The 18,670-nt window shown below is 38.6% G+C and overlaps 3 protein-coding genes across 4 annotated transcripts; all 3 read right to left on the bottom strand.

Annotated features, from left to right (window-relative positions):
• Window positions 1-345: 345 nt before the first annotated feature.
• Window positions 346-4,620, bottom strand: LOC106932064 (uncharacterized). 2 transcript variants are annotated; one of them, XM_088008952.1, is made up of 6 exons: window positions 4,517-4,620; window positions 3,168-3,550; window positions 2,917-3,067; window positions 2,048-2,170; window positions 1,699-1,789; window positions 346-1,439 (listed from the first exon to the last, which is right to left on the bottom strand). In XM_088008952.1, exons 1-6 carry the CDS (start codon window positions 4,569-4,571, stop codon window positions 1,241-1,243), a joined length of 1,002 nt encoding a protein of 333 aa, XP_087865078.1. In that variant the 5' UTR covers window positions 4,572-4,620; the 3' UTR covers window positions 346-1,240. The 2 variants fall into 2 exon arrangements, with proteins under 2 accessions (XP_087865078.1, XP_014866022.2); XM_015010536.2 differs by having other exon boundaries at window positions 2,917-3,070.
• A 3,260-nt stretch (window positions 4,621-7,880) lies between these two features.
• On the bottom strand, window positions 7,881-12,131 carry LOC106932060 (arrestin domain-containing protein 3-like). Its single transcript, XM_015010534.2, has 6 exons — window positions 10,684-12,131; window positions 9,712-9,769; window positions 9,468-9,615; window positions 9,282-9,378; window positions 8,634-8,890; window positions 7,881-8,278 (listed from the first exon to the last, which is right to left on the bottom strand). The coding sequence occupies exons 1-6, from the start codon at window positions 10,928-10,930 to the stop codon at window positions 8,018-8,020; spliced, it is 1,068 nt and encodes a 355-aa protein (XP_014866020.2). The 5' UTR covers window positions 10,931-12,131; the 3' UTR covers window positions 7,881-8,017.
• Window positions 12,132-12,393: 262 nt separating this feature from the next.
• LOC106932063 (arrestin domain-containing protein 3-like) lies at window positions 12,394-17,985 on the bottom strand. Its single transcript, XM_015010535.2, has 6 exons — window positions 17,599-17,985; window positions 16,163-16,220; window positions 15,901-16,048; window positions 14,195-14,291; window positions 13,559-13,815; window positions 12,394-13,432 (listed from the first exon to the last, which is right to left on the bottom strand). Exons 1-6 carry the CDS (start codon window positions 17,852-17,854, stop codon window positions 12,818-12,820), a joined length of 1,431 nt encoding a protein of 476 aa, XP_014866021.2. The 5' UTR covers window positions 17,855-17,985; the 3' UTR covers window positions 12,394-12,817.
• Between the last annotated feature and the right edge of the window lie 685 nt (window positions 17,986-18,670).

Raw genomic sequence — 18,670 nt, forward strand, 5'->3', positions numbered from 1 at the left:
TGCAGTATAATTCATGTAATTCATGAATGACTCAATGAGCGAAAGGCGCCAGGATCTTGTGGCAGTATAATGACTTAAAAATGTCATCGTCCACCACCTTACTGGACACTTAAAAAGTTTGTGCTAATTTGCTGCTTTCGATTTTTTTTTCTTAAGGACGTTGTTTTGCAGTACAGATCAACATATCTAGTTTAAAGGACGGAGAACGGGTTTAATTCAGAGGCTTCTTTGCAAAATCTATGTTGTGCTGCGCTTCATTTTTAGGAAAAAAAAAAAAAAAAGACTTTCTCCTAAAAATCATTTCAAACAAGCGTTTACATTTTTGCATTATTTTTTTGTAACTGCACTGTCGTGAACTTTAACATGCCAACTCCGACATGTAAAGTTTAACCAAACCTTTCTGTGGACTTTTCTGTATGGCCATTGCATGACTCTCTGGGAAGTTTCCCCATCTATAAATCAACTTGAACCATCTTGGAAGCGATCCCTTTAATTAGCAATTACTTCTCTTAAATCATCCAGTTCTCTTCTCCAATCTGGAAAGCACATCAATATCCTCCAGAAAAATCAAATCCTCCGCTGTTCATACTTGCCCACGATCAGTTCATAAAATGTAGTTGATTTGGAAAAGTTGGCTGGGACTTTCCCTATGAGATAGCAAGGGTGTAGTTGGAGTAGCGCGCACACAGATTTTCCATTTTCTTTCCTTCCTTTCTACAAATCTGTAGATTTAAACATGTTTTGAGCCTGGTGAAGACTTGATCATTTTAATTATGCCTTGATACTTAAAAGAGGATGTCATCTTTTACAGAAACAGTACATGTCAGCGTCGTGAATATGATTTTTACAAGAAACTAAAATTACCAAAATGTATATGTAGGCATATGCTACCCTAAATCATTATTTTTTTTGCAATTTTCCTGTTAGTCATCCTAACTATGTTTTTATCCGCAGCCTATATTTTAGTGTGAGCTCAAATGTATGACAAGTGCACAATGCTTTTCACCTTCCTCAGGCAGTTCAGCTTTGAAGACATTCTTCTATGCGAGCCATACATGTGTACTGCTGTAAAACAATCTACAGAACACCTTTGCCATCAACACACTCGGAGTAGATAGCTCCCCCCCCCCCCCTTCTCCTTGGTAATTATCCGGTCACAACACACTCCCATTCAAACAGAACCAGCGAATGACAAACCTGACTCTGCACCAGAGTCAATCTACATCGACGCTGGAAGCGTTCAGGCCTCGTATAACGGCGTGACGGTGCCATCCTTCCACTCAATCAGGATCTCCCCCCGTGGCGAGCTTGGCGAGGAGTGCGGAAAGTGCATGGCGTGCTCGGTCAGGGCGGCTCTTTCATTGGGTGCCGGCGATCCGGGAATGCTCACCTCTGGCGTGGGAGTGTGCGACTTCAAGGCACAAACCACTTTTCTCCTCCTGGCACAACATAAAGAAACAGAGTGTTAAAAAAAAAAAATACTGGGGAAAATGAAATACTAAAGATCCACATGTGGCTCGTGTTTGGTCTTTGCCTAACCCTGGAGTAGGGCTTCTGTTCTGACGCTTAAAAGTGTGTGTGTGTGTGTGCGTGCGTGCGTGCGTGCGTGCGTGAGTGTGTGCGTGTGCGTGTGCGTGTGTGTGTGTGTGTGTGTGTGTGTGTGTGTGTGTGTGTGTGTGTGTGTGTTGCCATCTTCACCTGTTGGAGTACACGTTGAGGATGAGAATTATAGTTCCCAGGACCAGAGCCAAGGAGCTCAACACCAACATGGTGATTTTCCATCCCATTCCTGAACACATGGGCACCAGTTTATATCTTACATCAGCTTTCACATCTTTGTTTCAATAAATCCAAAACTGAGCCTGTAACTCGGTCTTCATGAGCGCTCTACTGCATCCACACAGACCTTCGTAAAGAACTGCCTCCATCTAGAGGTTATGTAGGGCAATTGCAGAATGTGAGGCAACTCACTGTTTTAGTCTTAGATTTATGGGGATCAACTGTAACGCGTTCAATCAATTTATGGATTACAGTTTGATAAACTTACCATAATCCATAGTGAAAAAAACCATAGTGGGATCTGCAGGAGATTTGGTGATTAAAGAGGAAGGAATCGTCACATCCTTTACAGAATAAGCTTCTGTCCATTTGGAGTCCAACATACCTTCATCTGGACAGAAGGACAGCACAAAGACATCAAAGTGATTTAGAGGCCATTGCTGAAAATAAATCATTTTTATCCTTTCTGAATCTCTAAAAGAACCAATATCACTGGATTAAAGGTGAAATTTATATGAAATTCAATCCGATTTTCATCCACACTAGGTTTTACTGTGTGGATGCTGCTGTAATTCTACAAGTTGTTCCCTTGGCCTGTGTGGAGTAGCTGGCTCTCTTACTGGAAAACTAACACTTCAGACTGTCAGGCTGAAACCTGACCTGCTGTCAATAAAGTAAAAAATAAATTAATTAAAAAAACGACGAATCCATCTTATGGACATAATAATGGCTGCATAATTTGTTTATAGCAGTAATGGACTGTGTACATTAATGGTGTAGGCTTATGCTGCCAGTTCACCATGATGAAGAAAAACATGAAAATAAGTCTTTCATGGGTCATTATACAAAGAGTCCTGCTGATTCGTTTAGATGAATTAATACATAAAACTTTGGTTTCCCCCAGGATATTTTTCATATTTTGGTTTCCACACTTACAAACTGGAATGACAGTGAAACATTTTTTGATGCATATGGACACACCGACACCTGCTGAACTGTTAACCGTCAACAGAAATCAGTATTAAAACATGTAAAGCCTGCCTGCAGCCATTTAAAAAAAAAAGATTAGTACTGCAGCAATCTGAAGGAAGAACAAGTAAGCACATCTTTACGAGTAAGCTTTTGTTTGGTTCTTACATGTTTTCGCCTGCATGTGTCTTCCTGATAAAGGGCTTTCAGAAATGTTTGTTTTTTTCCCCTCCACACGATGATAAGGCTGGTTTGGGTTTTCTTCAGCATATCTCCCGTTGCACAACGTTTGGTTATCGAGAGCTCGCCACTTGCTGCCCTGCTATAGCAAAGACGGGGAAGCAATAAGAGCCTCTGAAGGTGTTTGAAACCAGCTAAAGTTAACTTACTAACCAAATGAAGTCAAACAAAATCATTACCTGTTTATGTTCCCTCAGCAGAAAAACCAGAGCGGAATGTTTTGAAGCACTCAAGTGAAGCCTGTTCTCTAGCAGGGTTATGTGGCCTTTCTTTGTGCAAGTCCAAGCCTGGCCTCGCGCCTCTCCTTCCACATCCTCGCCACCAGCTCCATCTTTGAAAACGCAGGGCCGCAAAACAACGCCTTCGTACTCCTGCCTCGGTGCAGTCAGACATTCTCCGGTGTGTAGGCTGCTGAGCGCCTGGACCTTTGGGAGCCAGCGCCATTCCTGGACAGGCGAGTCTGGGCTGCACTCTCCAAGTGACGCCTGACCTCCTGTTGCTCCTTCTTGCACCTGCAGGCATTTACCCATAAGCTTGTTCCGAATCTTTAATCCAGACGCTTCTGCGTGAGAAACATGAAGGAGGCATGTTCTGATAAACAATCTCCATGCTCAATTATATTAATTCAATGCAATCTAGTGTTTTTTTTTTAATAAAGCACTTTCAAACAACACACAGGACCCAGGTGAGGTACGTAAGACAAAAAAAAAAAAAAAAGTAAAATGATAAAACCAGAAAAGGAATAAAATAAAAGTAACTAAGAATGACAAAACTGTAGTAAAAGCTCCAGAGACTGGATGCGACTTGACACATTTGCTTTTTGCTCACGTAAGACAAAATCCTTAGGAATATCATAACAGAGTAATAAACACTGGGTTATTAATACAGGTGTGTCTATGCAAAAAATGTATATGTGCTCTAAACTTAGTTAATTTAGAAGTTATCAGACTAAAAGCTATGAGAACTGGGAGATCAGAGAAACCAGGAGAAACAACAAATTTTAATAGGCTGTTTAATACAGAATGATAAAAGCCAGGTATGCACACAGTTACCCTAGAACTTGTTTTCACTTAGTCTGCTTTCTGAAATTACGATTCTTTATTGTATCAATTTTTTGTACAATATTGTTTAAGTTCGTGTTGATGTCATTTTGTGTCTTTATGTATTTGCAATAAGGAAGTCATATAAAGTTTTTTGGGGGGGAATTCTCGTTTCTTTCAATTACTTGACAGCAGGGACTAATCATACCATACCATACTTCGGGAGTATTTAAAGTTTTATCACTACAGGAAATACTTTCCAAATTCTGGGGATTGTTCAGCGGTCTCTTTCTATGATATTGGCTCTTTCTTTCGGCAAATGGATTTTGGTACAACTGAAACACAAATAAAGTCTAAACCATTACAACGTCGCATTACTAATTGGTTATTCCGCAAAATCTACGCAAAATCAAAACAACTTGTGTCAAAATGTACAGTTCCATGACTTTAATAGCTCGGCGAAAAATGCAAATGGCATCAGATTTTACCTTTCAGAAAGATAAGGAAAAGCAAAAACTCAGAAGGCAGTCCTTTTCCTCTCATAGCGATGGCAGGTGCAGATATGGGCTTGAGTTTCCTCTCGAGAGACTGTTGGCGGTAGCAACAAGTGGGAGGGAGCTAAACTTTCCAAAGAGACGGATGAAAAGGGAGGGGCCAAAGAAACGACACGTTGTCCCCTGCTGTTCAAAACAATGTAAAACTTTGACTTTAAATAGACTTCATATTTTAGCAAATATAGTAGACATGCATGTTTTATTTAGTGGATAATGTAAAAAAAAAAAACATTTTATTTTAGAATGTTAAATGTCAAGTGTGCTCCATTGTTTATTGTTTTGACTCTCTCAAATGTTTCTCGTCTCTAAATACAGTCCCATTCAAACACATAGCAAACCTGCCCTGCGCAGTTCACCGTCAGAGAAACAGCCACATTGATTTTTGATTGTTTTATCTTCATCAGCAGTGGAAGCTTTCAGGCCTCATGGAGTGGAGTGACGGTCAGGATCTCTCCCCAGGGTCAAGTTGGGGATGAGAGTGGAAAGTGCATCATGCTCTGTCAAGGCATCTGTTTCAATGGGTGATGGCGATCCAGCAATACTCACCTCTGGACTGGACGTGTACGACCTGAAGAGGAATTTGAAGTCAACTCCCAAAAATCTGATTTCATACATTCTTACAATTTCAATGCTGTTTAGCACAAGTTTAGCTTTTTTTTTTATTCCATGTGTTCATACAATTTCTCTATTACTTTTATTTCTCTTTCCATCATAGGATTGAAGCTGCCCCAATCCTGAGAAGTGTAATGTAGTATCATCTGCAAGTGAAGTAAATCCTAACAACTTAGCTACATTGCACACGTTGTTTATGTGAAGTAATAAAAAAAAAGAAAAGATTATTTTGACATTTACCTTATAAGTATTTCTTTGAACTGTTTTCAGACTCAGAAGGCAGAGAGATGAGGATAATCTTTTATTAAATCAATGCAGTAAACACATCAATCAAATAATGTTGCCATGCACCCTTCATGAAAAGAATGCTGCAAATATATGCATAACGTTATACAGTATATATTTCTTGCTATATAAAGTGGCAAAAAACCAAACAAACAAATAAAATGAAATCACAACAAAGGACAAGACAAACTCTTGATGAAATATTTAGCCTTTTCCCCACTGTAGGCTCTTTGTTTCCCACACTGCCAGGGGAGAACATCGCTTTACAACCACTCTGCCAAGACTCCATCGACTGCTAAAGAGTTTTAAAGAGCATAAATTTGCTATTAGAAGAAAACAGTGTCACCACTCGACTCAAACATTCCCACTCGTTGCTGTGAGAAGCTGGGGAGCTTTTGTGGGCCTGCATGGTCATGTGATGTTTTCATGTATCTCAGACAAAGAATGTGTTGACAAGGACACAAAAAGAAGTACTTGCACGTTTGTTTGCCAGAAACCTCCAAAAATATTTCCCAGTTAAACATTTGTAAACATATAGAAAACAAAATGGAAAGCGAAACTGTTGGTTTCTGTAGAGTAAATTTTAAAAGCACCACCAATTTTTTTTTTTTTTTTTGTGGAAAGCAAAAAAGACTTAATTCAGATTTCATTACTTTCATTAACAACATTTTTAATTTGATTTGGCTCCACTGCCGTCTTGGCAGTTGGGGTAAATTTCTACAATGAGTGTTTTTGTTGCCCTGCAGTGGTGGGGGACTGCAATGACATTTGAGTCAATACTGGTCATCTGAGTCTATATGTAGTGAATTAACTGCAGTTGTCAGGTGTAAGTATTTAACAACTGCAGTTATAAAACTCCTGACCGCATCAGAAGCAGGGGAGGATATTACTGAGAAATCTCCCCCACATCTGAACATCGAGCACAGAAAGTGTCGCTTTTCGGGACGACGAGGAGTTCAGATGCTTATGAAGGAGCAAATGATTTGATATGGATATGTATATTTATTTATCAGTCAAGATTGTACACTGCGTAAAACACAGTAAGATTTATTCTGTTTGTAACAACAAAAGAGTATGTCCAGCTTCATTGTTTTGTTTGTGACGAGCAAAAGCCTGGATTTACCTTATATGATTTGTGAAACGTAGTGAATTTGGAAAAACAAAAAATGAGTGTCGGGGTGCAGAGGAAGACCACCACTGAGTTTTTGTAATTAGTCAATTTGGCCTCCAGGCAGGTAGTCTGCTCACTCCACTGATTCCCCAGTTCAGGCTGGATTTTAATCCCTTCATGTTAGGATCTGGGGTTGTTTTGAGTTTGGCTTGAGTTTTATTTGCTTCTGTGGTTCTTAGTTCCTCCGTTTTTAGATCAGTTTTGGTTTTACTTTGGTTTAGTCCTTTTATTTAGGACTAAATAAAAGTGAGTAACACAGAATGGTACTCAAGTAACCATTCTGTGTTACTTCTTATTTTTGATTAGATTAGTCTTGATTCGGTTTTACTTGAGTGCAGTCCTTCTTAGTGTTTCTAGTTGTGTTTATTTCTTCTAGTTATTCTTAGTTAATCTAGTTTAATCATTTCTTGTATCTGTTATTCTTTAGATTTCTTTTCTAGTCCTCTGTGCACTCTCCTTCGCCCCCTCTCAGTTTCTCCTCGCTGGTTCGTCCATTCACTCCTCGTCGTCTCTCCGTTTCCTCGATGGTTCCCCGAATTCTCCACGTGTCTCCTGGCTGGTTTGGTATGGTATATTTTATTCCACTTCCGCTTCTCGTGTTTTTGTAAGTTTGGATTTTTCTTTATTTTCCATTAATTACTCAACATCACCTGCGTTTGCATCCAATTTATACCCATAACATGACACTATTTCGCTTGAGACAGCCGAAATCAAGGACCAACTAATCATGGAAAAACACTTTCATCACTCAGACCATTAACCAGATCAATTCAAAAGGTCACTAGTTGTGATAATTCATTTTAATCTGCTATTTTGTTTTATTTGCACTAGTATTTTTCCTGTTTTTTTTTTGTTTGTTTTTGATTTTGTTGTAGTGATTGTTTTTTTTCACCACCACCTGGCTGCAAGGAAAACTTTTCTATGGAGTCAGTATCACAGTGATACTGATATCTACGGCTACCTCCATCCCAGCACCATAACAGTAATCAAAGCACTTTGTTTACTACTCTGTCTGGTGAAACCAGAACAGTGGAAAGACTCCGTGGATAACTAATGACATTAGTGAGCATAAATGTGCCTTCATAGTGGACCACTGTTACCATCTGGGTTTGAAAGCCCCACTCATCACTAAAAGGAGCTGGAAACCTTTTGTGGTTCTGAATGATATAAGTGGATTTTTTTTTCTTTCCAGTACTCCACAAAGAATGAAATCAGGAGAAAGCAAACAGGTTTTTATTTGACCAGAAAGTCCTTTATTGCAGATTGCTAAAGATAATGACATAATTGACACGACTGTCAATTCTGACTACGTTTTATGTCTTGAGTTCAGTTTTTTTTTTTACTGGTTCACTCTCGCCAGTTGTGCCTTAAGCATCAGGAAAAAGAGAATTGTATAACGGGGGTTCATCTTGCAGTGTGGGGTACCGATAGGCACCTGTGCTAATAGGTACAGGATTAAACTCAGTAGGGTAGGCAGCTGCAGACGAGAAGTCACTGTAACTCGGGGGCCCGGCAGCACCACCTGGGTAAGGGCCACGGTCCTCACGGTGATCAAGTGCAACGGCAGGAGCAACTATCAGGGGAAATTGCACCTCTGGATCGAAGGCAAAACTAATGTCCAAGTACACCTGGTGAATGTAGACATGAATAAAACCAGTTTACATTGTGTAGGTGCATGTCAATCATTTAGGCTATGATGAAAACTTTATTTCTCTTAATTCGATTTAAAAATGTAACCTTTTGATTGACTTATACAGATTATTTCAGTACCAATTTCTGTTAATTTTGATATTATTATAGTTAATAAAAAATAATAATATGGAAACAAAATCACAGATAGCTTTCCAGCAAAGGTTGACATGCTGCTATACAAGTGCTGGTTGTAATCAGCATTTCATATGGAAGCACCTTGATGAAAAGTTGAATGGACAGAAAACCCAAGGTAAAAAGAAATGTGTGTAGCACCAGTGGATAGTTACATACCTTCAAGTAATACTCAACTGAAACAAGATCACAGTTATTGAGAGTGTAGATGGCATCTGGAGGAACATCGATGGTGCAGGACACAGTTGCCAGAGTGTATGGTTTGATGGTGTCTCCGACTATTTTGCATAAAGACTTGTCACTGATGCTTTCGGAACCCTGAGCCATGTAAACAGTCCTTTGCAGTAAGCGGAATTTTGGTTTCATTGACTTGTAGGAAGCATTGGAGATTTTGGCAAAAGCAGTTAGTCTGTCACCTGTTTAAAGAAACAGAAAAATCTGAATGTGAGTAAACTTACTGCTGACCAGTAATGACAATGTAAACACTGTGCATATGTGTCCACAAATTTCAGGCAGATTGGAAGGAGAGCCTTGCTCATGTACATTTTCAGGTCTTGCCACTTGTACATAGTTAGATCTAGATTTAAGTATGAACTGGGCCATCCTTAAGTGGAATGTAGAAAAAGTGGCTGAAGATTTAGGACCATTGTCATGCTCAAATGTAAAATGACCTTGAGACATGAAAAGACTTGACTTTCTTTAAGTAAATAGTTTCTGTCTGCCACTCCTGCATAAAAGCCATATTTGTGGAATTGTCCTGTTAACAGTTTCTCTCCCCTAAAATGAATGAGAAAAATTAAACTGTACCTGGAAAGCAAACAGTCCTGTTTACAGAAGCGGTCATTTGGACTTCTCCTTTGGAGAAACCTCCTATCTTTTTTGTTACCGAGTTGGACTGTGGACGCTATAATATGCAACAAAAATAAATCATTTGAGTATTTCCTCAATAAGCTTGTTCAACAATGTGATACAACACCAGAGAGTCACACCTACCACATTTTGGCGAGTGTTTCGTATGGACCTTGAAAGAAACTGGATCTCCTTTTTCACTGTATAATCCAAATGCCATTTCCTACGAATCTGTGCTTCAACCTTGTAAACAATGCTGCCGTGTATCCCCTTGAAGGATGATGGCAAGGTCCTGACAGGGCAAACATGTTTAAGTATGGACGTGGTTGTAAACAGAAATAACTCCATTTTCACCATTTCACGGCATATGTTAGAAAATCACACTTACTCCTGTGGAATCCGAAGCCTGAACATGAATTGATTGGTCCCTTTGGGAAGTACACTGCCTGCGTAAAAGGTACGAGAAATTAGAAAATAATCATAAAAAAAAAAAACTGTTGTTGTGGGAAAATAAAATGTGAAAATAAATTGTGACATTTAGATGTCATATCTAGATGTTGTGTAATATTGTAGACTGTTTGATAGATTCTTTATATCAGCAATTTTTTTTGACTAATATTTATTTCTGCAGCATAATTAAAATGAACAAATAACATATTTGTTCATTATATCTTTATTGATGTACCTGTAATACAAAATCACTTTGTTCTTAAGGCCATCACTTGCTGTTTTAAGGGGGGATTTTTAAGTCTGTCTCAATGATTAATGCATCAGATTTCTATGGTCTCTCTAATAATGGAAATTCCGTGGTTGGGAGTAACCAATAATCCTGAACCAAAAAAAAAAGGAGACCGTTGCGTAAAAACTGAGACACCATCGAATTGTGTAAAGAGGAATTAATACACCTCTGCAGTCTATTGAATGTAGAACAAACCCTTTTTCTGTTTGCTTGCTTAAATATCAGACATGTCAAAAGTCAGACTTTATTTCTGCCCAAACTGATAAGAGACATTTACATCCAGTTTCTCTTAAAACATTTTCTTCTATTCATCTATTTCTGTATGCTACCTGTTTTCTGCTCTTTATTTCAAGTAATTTAGTTATAAAGAAAGTCAAAATAAATCCTAAACAAATCTGCATAATTCACTGCCAGTTTGCAATAACTTGGATAGAATATTGAATGTCAAAGACTGCTGCTGTTTTAAAATTATGCTTAATTAGCGACTTGTTAGAAAACCTGAAAATATGACCTCCGTTAAAATGTACTTCCATATTAACATCTTCATAGAAATGTGACTAGGATCAAAGCAATTGTCCCCAGAATTAAAAGGAGGTATAAAGTCACATTTATTTTACTTACTTTCCATCAACAGGTACTCTTTGACGTCAAGATATCTCTTACTTGCTCTGTACAACGTTGCGTCATCTCCGCTTCCTTCAGACCAAAAAACTTGACCGTGTCCTTTAAGTGTCACACTGACGCTCTTAATTTTCGTCTGTTTTGATAGGTTAAAAGAAACCAAACCTGCGACCGTGTCTCCTTCGGAAAAAGTGCCATCTCTGTTCGCGTCCTCACAAATGATACTCAAGTCGTTAATTCGGGACATGTTAGTGTCTCTTGTTGCCGGTGTAAAATGTCCCAGCGGTGTTTTTGAAAACGCAACATTACATCCTGGTCCGCCTCAACGGGGGCGGATCCGGGATCAGTTCAGAAATGTCCATCGTTTAGCCAATTCATTTTCAGGTTAAGATGTGAGGCAAGTGAAACTATCATTTTGTATGTATGTGTAAAAAATAGCTTTTGAGGTAATGCAATAGTAGTTCTTATTAGTTAACTAAGGTATTTGTTTATGACCTTTTGCGTTGTTTTAGTTTTGCAGTAAATGATGAAGATGTTCAGCAGCGAGCTGATGCTCAACTGGTACAAAGGGGCCAAATGTGTGCCGATGTAATATCCTTTATACCACAATCTACCTGAAGTGTTAATACAAACCAGAATGGATCTACGCGTTTAGGTTTGCACTCAATTCTCATGCTGCAATCTGAATGTCCAAGCTGAAATTCATTTAAGATTAAAATTGAGTTTTCCAAGCTGAGAGGAGAAACAGTGATGTTCATTATCTGCATGTCTTACCAGATATCATTTGAACTATTGCTACCTTTCCACCATCTCAAACCAGTCTGTCCCTTTTGTTTTTTTATACTCTGACATCAACAATGCATTTTTATTCTCGTCTACTGGATATTTTCTCTTTGTTGGTTAATTCTCTGTAAACCTAAGATACGCTTAAAGCAGATCAGAAGTTTATGAGATTGTCAGACCACCTCTTCAGGCACCAAAAACATTTTGTCTTTTTTTTTCTTTAGGTTTAAAGAGGACCTAAGCACAGAGACTGGTGTACTGTACAATAAAATATGAGAACTTAAAAGAAAAAAACAATTCAGGCAGAGCAAATCAGAAAATGCAGGCAAAACACAGGGAAGGTAGCAGTACATAACAAAATCATGTAGCGACAATACAGGAACTTAAATACTGTGGCAAGGAAAAGGGGAAATAAAGAAACCAAATTGCCTGATCAAAGGAAAATAAGGAAGAGTTGAGGCACAGAGTGAGGTGAACTAAAGATCAAGGAAACTACCAAACGTGGGAAAAGGCCTGACAATGATCTAAAAGAAAATAAATGCAAATGCACGAGGAAGTATACAAATAAATAAACCAACAACATAAACAAAGGAACTATGGCAAGACCCTTCAATGAACAAAAATGAAAATCAATACTGAAACACACAAATATAGTGACATTATTCTATTTTCAAAAGCATTCAAATCCCATTCTGATGGTTGGTTTGAAGTACAGCAAAACATCTTCGCCATATCTGGATACCTAAACGATTAGACTGGTGAAATGTTTACAACTGTTTGAGTTAGCAGGCAACTAAACAATTGTACCAAAGTTGCCTGTAAAAGCATGAATTTATTAATTCAAATGACATTATATACCTTTATCAGTTTATCACAACTCCCTTACATTACTAATTCCTTAATCTAACATTAAAAAAACACAGAAACAATTTAAGGATCTTTATTTTAACATACTAAATCCATAAAATACAAGCTTTTGTATTTTTTTGACATGCTTTACATACAATTGATATAGAGGTAGGCAGGTATAAATTTATGCTAAAATCAAAAGCACACTTAAAATGTTAAGGCATTTTATCGGAAGGTATCCTGAGAATATAGGCTTAGCTACATTATTAGCACCAGACCAAAAGGCCAAAGGCAACTGAAACTCATCAGAAATCATCTGTAACATGACATGCCAAGGCAACATTTTATTTTCCAGTATACTTCCTCATGCTTAATACATCTAATATTGATTACACCGGCTCTGTTATGTCACTCTCCAAACAACACATTTAGAGCATTCTTAGGGAGCATGGTAAAGCCTTTGTGGTTTCCTATATATTTTAGCCATAATTTAAATATGTGGTTATTTTGTATCCGACTTTTCCGGAGTCGAAGATGGGAAAAGCGATGTGTATGCCGGAGGAACATCATTTGTCTGAGACAGGAAGTCTGTAGTCATGTCTGGAGCAGAAGGCATTGGGTTGAAAGTGGGAGCTGAAGGAGACACGGAGGAAAAAGGTGGCTGGACCTGGGGCCCCGAAGGGGGCACATTGAACATCGGCGCGGGCGGTGGAGGATGAAGCATGGTGGAGGATGAAGAGGGTGAAAATGGAGATCCATATGGAGAAGGCCCCTGTGGTACTGGGTTGCTGTGGGCCCCATATATGGGAGGTGGCTGAGGAGCATAAGCTCCTGGCGGACCATAATAAGGCTGCGGATTGCTTGGGTATGCAGGTGGTGGTGCAGAAGGACTTTGGGCACCTGGGTAGCCGTAGGGACCTGAAGACGGTGGTGCAGGGTAAGGACCAACAGCCATTGCAGGGGGAAGGAAGTCACTGTTGGCTGGACCACCGAAAGCGGCCACAGGATAAGGACCCACAGGCCAGGTGTTATTAGCACCAAAGACTAAAGTAGGGTGTGAAATAACCACTGGGAAGATAATCTCTGGATCAAAGGCAAAGCTGATGTCCAGATATGCCTGTGGGAAATCATGAAAAAGCTATGATTCAATTTTATACGGCTTAAAGATAGTTAAAAACCAAAAAGTTTCCAGTATGCATATTTTAAAATAAAAAGTTCTCTTTGACTCGGTTCTGTGTTGTACCTTTAATTGGTGTGTCACCGAGATGATTTCGCAGTTCTCGATGGAAGGCATCTCATCAGTGGGAATCTTCATCTCACACTTGACCTCGTGCTGGGTGTGGGGTTTCATAACCTTATCGGTCACTTTCTCGACAGTGTACTCCTCATTTTTGGTATCTCCTTGAGCGCGAAACTGAACACTCCGCACCAGGTTAAATTTGGGAGTCATGTCTCGAGAAGAAGCATTGTTGACTATTGCAGACATCAGTATAGTTTCACCTGTCAGGAAAAACATCTCAGGTTGTTGACATTTAAGTTTTCAATCGCTATGTAGAATTTAAGCTATAAATCTTAATTACATAAGCAAACAGCAAATATACGTATACCTCTGCTGTTAAAAATATTTCTAAACTTTCTTCAGAATACTTGAAAGGTTGCTGTAGTTACTTAGCTTTAGAGTAAGTGCATTTTTTATTGGAAAATATTTCCACTGTTAGATTTGTATTTTACTTTTTGCTTAGAAAAACAGCTGCAAAACTATAAAGGTCCATTAATCTACTGTTGTTTATATTTACCGGAGTAAACATCACTTAAATTAAATTGACGGCCCATCTTTAGCATTTAAAACGGCTTACAATTGAAAAACGAATCCGACTACCTGGGGCGAACACCGTCTTGTTAACAGTGGCATCCATGTGCACTTGTCCCTTCGAGAACATCCCCATCTTCTTCTCTGTGGAACCAACTTGCGGTGACTGGAGGGCAGAAAAAGAACACAGTCTTAGCAAAATCATGAAGAGAACATCTACAGCACAGCTGATAGTGGAGCCTCTCCCCTCAATAGATTTTATTAGTCTATTCTCTGTAATCTAGGGCAGCGACATCGCATCACTGAGTCTTCAAAGCAGCACTGTCATAAAGGACGTTTTCACGTACCACTTGATAATGCATTTTAGTTATAGGAAGCCAATTAAAAGACAAAAGTCCAAAGCTGAATATGAGCTGGTTCCCCTAAACTTAGAATTCCAATATGGTTGCCATAAATGTAAATGGTAGAGGATGTAGTTAATTTTCACTTCTGACACTTTATATCCTCATTCACCCAATACGTTATACTGAACGCGACCGAGGCGTCTGCTTGAACAAAAAAAAAAAAAAAAACATCCTGGCTGAATGATCATGCTACCATTTCCCACTCTAAATGTAAATACACACATAGCCAGGTCACAGAGCGGGCTCTCAGCTGAGAAAATAAAAAAGGATATCAGCAGGTATATAATGATGTTACTGTAACCTCACAGATGCATTTAATCTGTTGAATTGCATTATTCAGACATCAACACTGGAAAGCTGACCTGGAAATCAACTTTTAATTTGCCTACAACCTTCAGAGGCTTAATAGTGTAGCCTAATACACACAGTATTAAAAATTAAAAGGAAAATAATCCGCCCGCAGAACACTAGAACTAGTCCATTAGCATTTGCTCCTGTGTAATCAAACTAGTTTATTTGACGAGGTTTTCAAAACCCAAACTTTTTTGCTGGTTTGTGCTTATTAGCTCACAACTCACAAGGCTCAAATTGGAACTATTCACTTTGTAAATAATTGACACAGATTTACCACTAAAAGCAGCACCAGTATCATCAGTGGTCCAGTTTGAGAACCACGGGTTTACTGCATTGATGTATAAATGTTTATTATACAGTTCTGATTATAAATTTCATGTTGCATGTAAAACTGTAATATAACAAACTGTCCACTGTAGCTAAAAAAAAACCCCTCTAAGAACCATTTGTGTGGGTGCACAGAACAATAACTTGAATCAGAGGTCTTCAGCTTGGGGGGAGGTACTGAAAGTGAGATTTCTGGTAAGATATTTTTTGTAAAAAAAATTTTTAGTTTAAAGTTGTCTTTAAATACACATCAACATGTATCAAACGCATAACAAATTGATAAAAAGAGGCATTGGATGCATTTCAGTTAGAAATGCACAGATTCAGTGAGCAAAGATCTCCCCATTATCTTAAGTACTGCATCATTTTACACAAAATAACAGTTTGTTCAGAACAGTGCCATTAGTTGCCCATCACTTTTATATTCAAGCATATGTTTAAAAGAAAAATGTTAACTTGAATGCACAGATATAATTCACGATTTATGTAGTACTAAGTCTAGTTTATTGGAAGGAGGGGGGGGGGGAAAAAGAGAGAAAGTTTACTTGGATTTGTCAGAAGAATTTACAAAACACTGAAAACCCCTGATTTATATAGAATATCCACAAATGTCTCCAATGCAAAAGTAAAACGGCAGGATTTGAGGCGACTTATTTGATGACTGAATATATCCTGGAATATTATACGCACTAAAAGAGCGTTGAAGTTTGAGAAGGACTTTGAGACAAAATTGAGCTCCTTTTCTGCAGTGGAATCCATCCTCCAGCTCCTGGACAGTTTGGCCTCCAGTTTGTAGACAATTTTTCCATGAGATCCTCTGAAAGACGATGGCATGTTTCTGTATGACAAAGTGATTATGGTTATTTGACCCATTAGTGAATGAACATAATGGCATACGTTCATTGATAAGCTCCAATCAGAGGTGGCTGTAGGGCAGACGGAAAATACTTACTCAGATGGGATCCTAAAGCTGAATTTGTAGACATGGGTCCCTTCAGGCAAAACAGTTTCTGGAAATCCAGATAAAAAAATGTGGTACACTTGGATAAATTAAAAAGCCTTTCTGATCATATATTTCACACAGACGTTTTTATAGTGAAGTGATATTCATTACACTGATGAGGAAGTTGTAACAAGTCTTTCTTAAGTAATTCTAATATTCGGCGCATGCATAAACAGCATCCTGTCAAAGTGCCTCCTTCTTCTGCCTCACACACAAACATACCCTCACCCTAGCAAATACATTCTGCATAAAAACACAAAAACAACATCAAGAAACATTGAGTATAATACAAAAGTGAAGCGTATAAGTAGAAAGGACTTTAAAAAATCTCCAATTACGCATTGTTTAGGTGTCTGAACCTACAGTGGTCCTGATGCCATGAAAGTGTTCATAATACTCTCTTTTGTGTGTTTTCTGAAAAATATTCATACTGGCTACCTAAATCTTTAAAAGTGCATTGATGAATCGGTGCTTAATCTGCAGGGCATAGTTGACATAGTTGCCTTGCAGCAAGAAGGTCATCCGTTTGGGTCATCCGTTCGGGTCCTGGCCTGAAGTCTTTCTGCACCGAGTTTGCATGTTGCCCCTGTGCACGTGTGGGTTCTCTCTGGATACTCCAGCTTCCTCACACAGTCCAAAAATACATGACCGTTAGAGTTATTGATGTCTTTAAATTCATCCTTCGGTGTGAATGTTTGTACGCATGGTTGTCTGTCCTGTGTGTCTTTGTAAAGGACCCTGCCTTTTGCCCTATGGCTGCCCAAGACGGGGCACACTGCACAGACAGGTGGGTATACAATGGATGGATGGATTTTTAGCCTGCAATATTCCATTTGAGATTTGACCAGTCAAAAATATTAAACACTTTAGATTTGAGATGATCTTATGCTGTCCCAGACTTTTCAAAAACACTGAAATAGCCCTTTTATTTAGCATTGAATTGTAGTGAAACAGTTTCCAGCTTGATCTGTCCCTTTACTGGTCTGTGGTGTAGAAAACATTTCATTTTAGTTCTCACACTATGTACACAACAGGGGGCGCCCATTCCTGTTGATAAGACATGCAGACAGGCCATGAAATGTTTCCAGAGACTTGCTATCTTTTGCTCTTCTCAGCAGAAAACCACATTGTGCAAGTGAAAAGCCACAAAAATTACTTGTAGACTGACAACTTGTTTCTTAACATTAAAACTTGCACAAGTAGAACTTGCACCATTTCTAGTAGTTTCAGTATCAACTATTTGTGAAAGTTGATGCACACAGTTGAAATGAATAAAAAAATGACAATTTACCATTTTAACAACAAAACTGCATGCAGGCCTTCAGATGAAAGGGAAACCAAAGGCATGCTGTACTTTCTACATCAATGCAGCTACCAAAGCTTACCCTCCGTGCCTTCTGGGATTAAAAACTCTTTCAGTTTAAAATATCTCCGGTGCGCCGAGTATGTATGCGTGCGTTCGCCGTGCTTTCGCGTCCAATGGACATTTGCGTCTCCTTTAGCCTTCACAAACAGCCGCTGAGCTTTGGTTTCCTTAGATAAGGACACAATTACTTGTCCCGTCACAGTGTCTCCCTGAGAAAACGTCCCCTCCTCGTTCACCGCGTCGTAGTTGATTGTAAAGCTGTTCACAGCTGGCATCGCTGCACAAAGGGGAACGAAGAAAGACAAAAACAACACGAAAGCATACGACCACTCAGAGTTATATTTCTTTAAATGCTGTGGTGAGTCTGTAACCACGGTTATGGGAAAAGACACGCCCAAAACAACAAGTTTTATTTTTATCATAGGGCTCTACTGCCCCCTGTTGGAAAACAAATGATTTAAAGGAAGTGACAGTATGGAGGGTCAAAAGTGCCGCCAATCAGATAAAAACAAACAAACAAAAAACAACTTACTTTATATTACATGAAATTTTAATGAAAAGATTGTAAATATATTGAATAAAAAAATTATGTATTTATATTTGATTGAATGATCCAACTTTGTACACAAGATTAATACACTTTAAAAACACCACTTAGTAGATGATAGCAATATATAACTATTTCAATATTTACTTAAACATTTCAGTTTTCTACTATAGAAATTAACAGTTTTCCCTAATATCTGATTGGTTAACTGGTGTACAAACTCAACAGCTGAACAGTCATCTTCTGGAAAGCACTGTTTGCTAAGCCAGGTGGCTTTGATGGGTTAGCTAGGAAGATGGAGCAAATATATGGTGTGCTGCTATACACAAAAACAAATAGATTTATATACTCATTAAAGTTTATAAATGACTAGTGATGGTGAATGGTGATTTTAATGTTTACTGGTTTTCTTTTCCTTTCCTTGTAGATGTGGACCAGACAGGGCTTGTTGTTGGGTGGACAGGCAGATGAATATGGAAATATCAGAAGTAGAGTTTGCACATGTACAGATGAACGAAGGGAGCAAAGTCAGGAGACAACTACT

The sequence above is a fragment of the Poecilia mexicana genome, unplaced genomic scaffold, assembly GCF_051168715.1.
Source record: "Poecilia mexicana isolate PSO_F unplaced genomic scaffold, ASM5116871v1 scaffold_9, whole genome shotgun sequence".
Classification (NCBI taxonomy): domain Eukaryota; kingdom Metazoa; phylum Chordata; class Actinopteri; order Cyprinodontiformes; family Poeciliidae; genus Poecilia; species Poecilia mexicana.

Bases quoted from the DNA above. Each gene is read 5' to 3' on its own strand.
- LOC106932064 (XM_015010536.2), bottom strand. From the start codon at position 4,571: ATGAGAGGAAAAGGACTGCCTTCTGAGTTTTTGCTTTTCCTTATCTTT. The intron at 3,071-3,167 runs GTAATGATTTTG...TCTTTGCTATAG, and splicing joins TGCTGAGGGAACATAAACAG to CAGGGCAGCAAGTGGCGAGC. The intron at 1,790-2,047 runs GTAAGTTTATCA...CCATGTGTTCAG, and splicing joins TTTTTTCACTATGGATTATG to GAATGGGATGGAAAATCACC.
- LOC106932060 (XM_015010534.2), bottom strand. From the start codon at position 10,930: ATGTCCCGAATTAACGACTTGAGTATCATTTGTGAGGACGCGAACAGA. The intron at 9,770-10,683 runs GTAAGTAAAATA...CCTTTTACGCAG, and splicing joins AGAGTACCTGTTGATGGAAA to GCAGTGTACTTCCCAAAGGG. The intron at 9,379-9,467 runs GTAGGTGTGACT...TGCATATTATAG, and splicing joins GAAACACTCGCCAAAATGTG to CGTCCACAGTCCAACTCGGT.
- LOC106932063 (XM_015010535.2), bottom strand. From the start codon at position 17,854: ATGCCAGCTGTGAACAGCTTTACAATCAACTACGACGCGGTGAACGAG. The intron at 14,292-15,900 runs GTGCGTATAATA...TCTGCCCTCCAG, and splicing joins CAAACTTCAACGCTCTTTTA to TCACCGCAAGTTGGTTCCAC. The intron at 13,433-13,558 runs GTACAACACAGA...GATTTCCCACAG, and splicing joins CGGTGACACACCAATTAAAG to GCATATCTGGACATCAGCTT.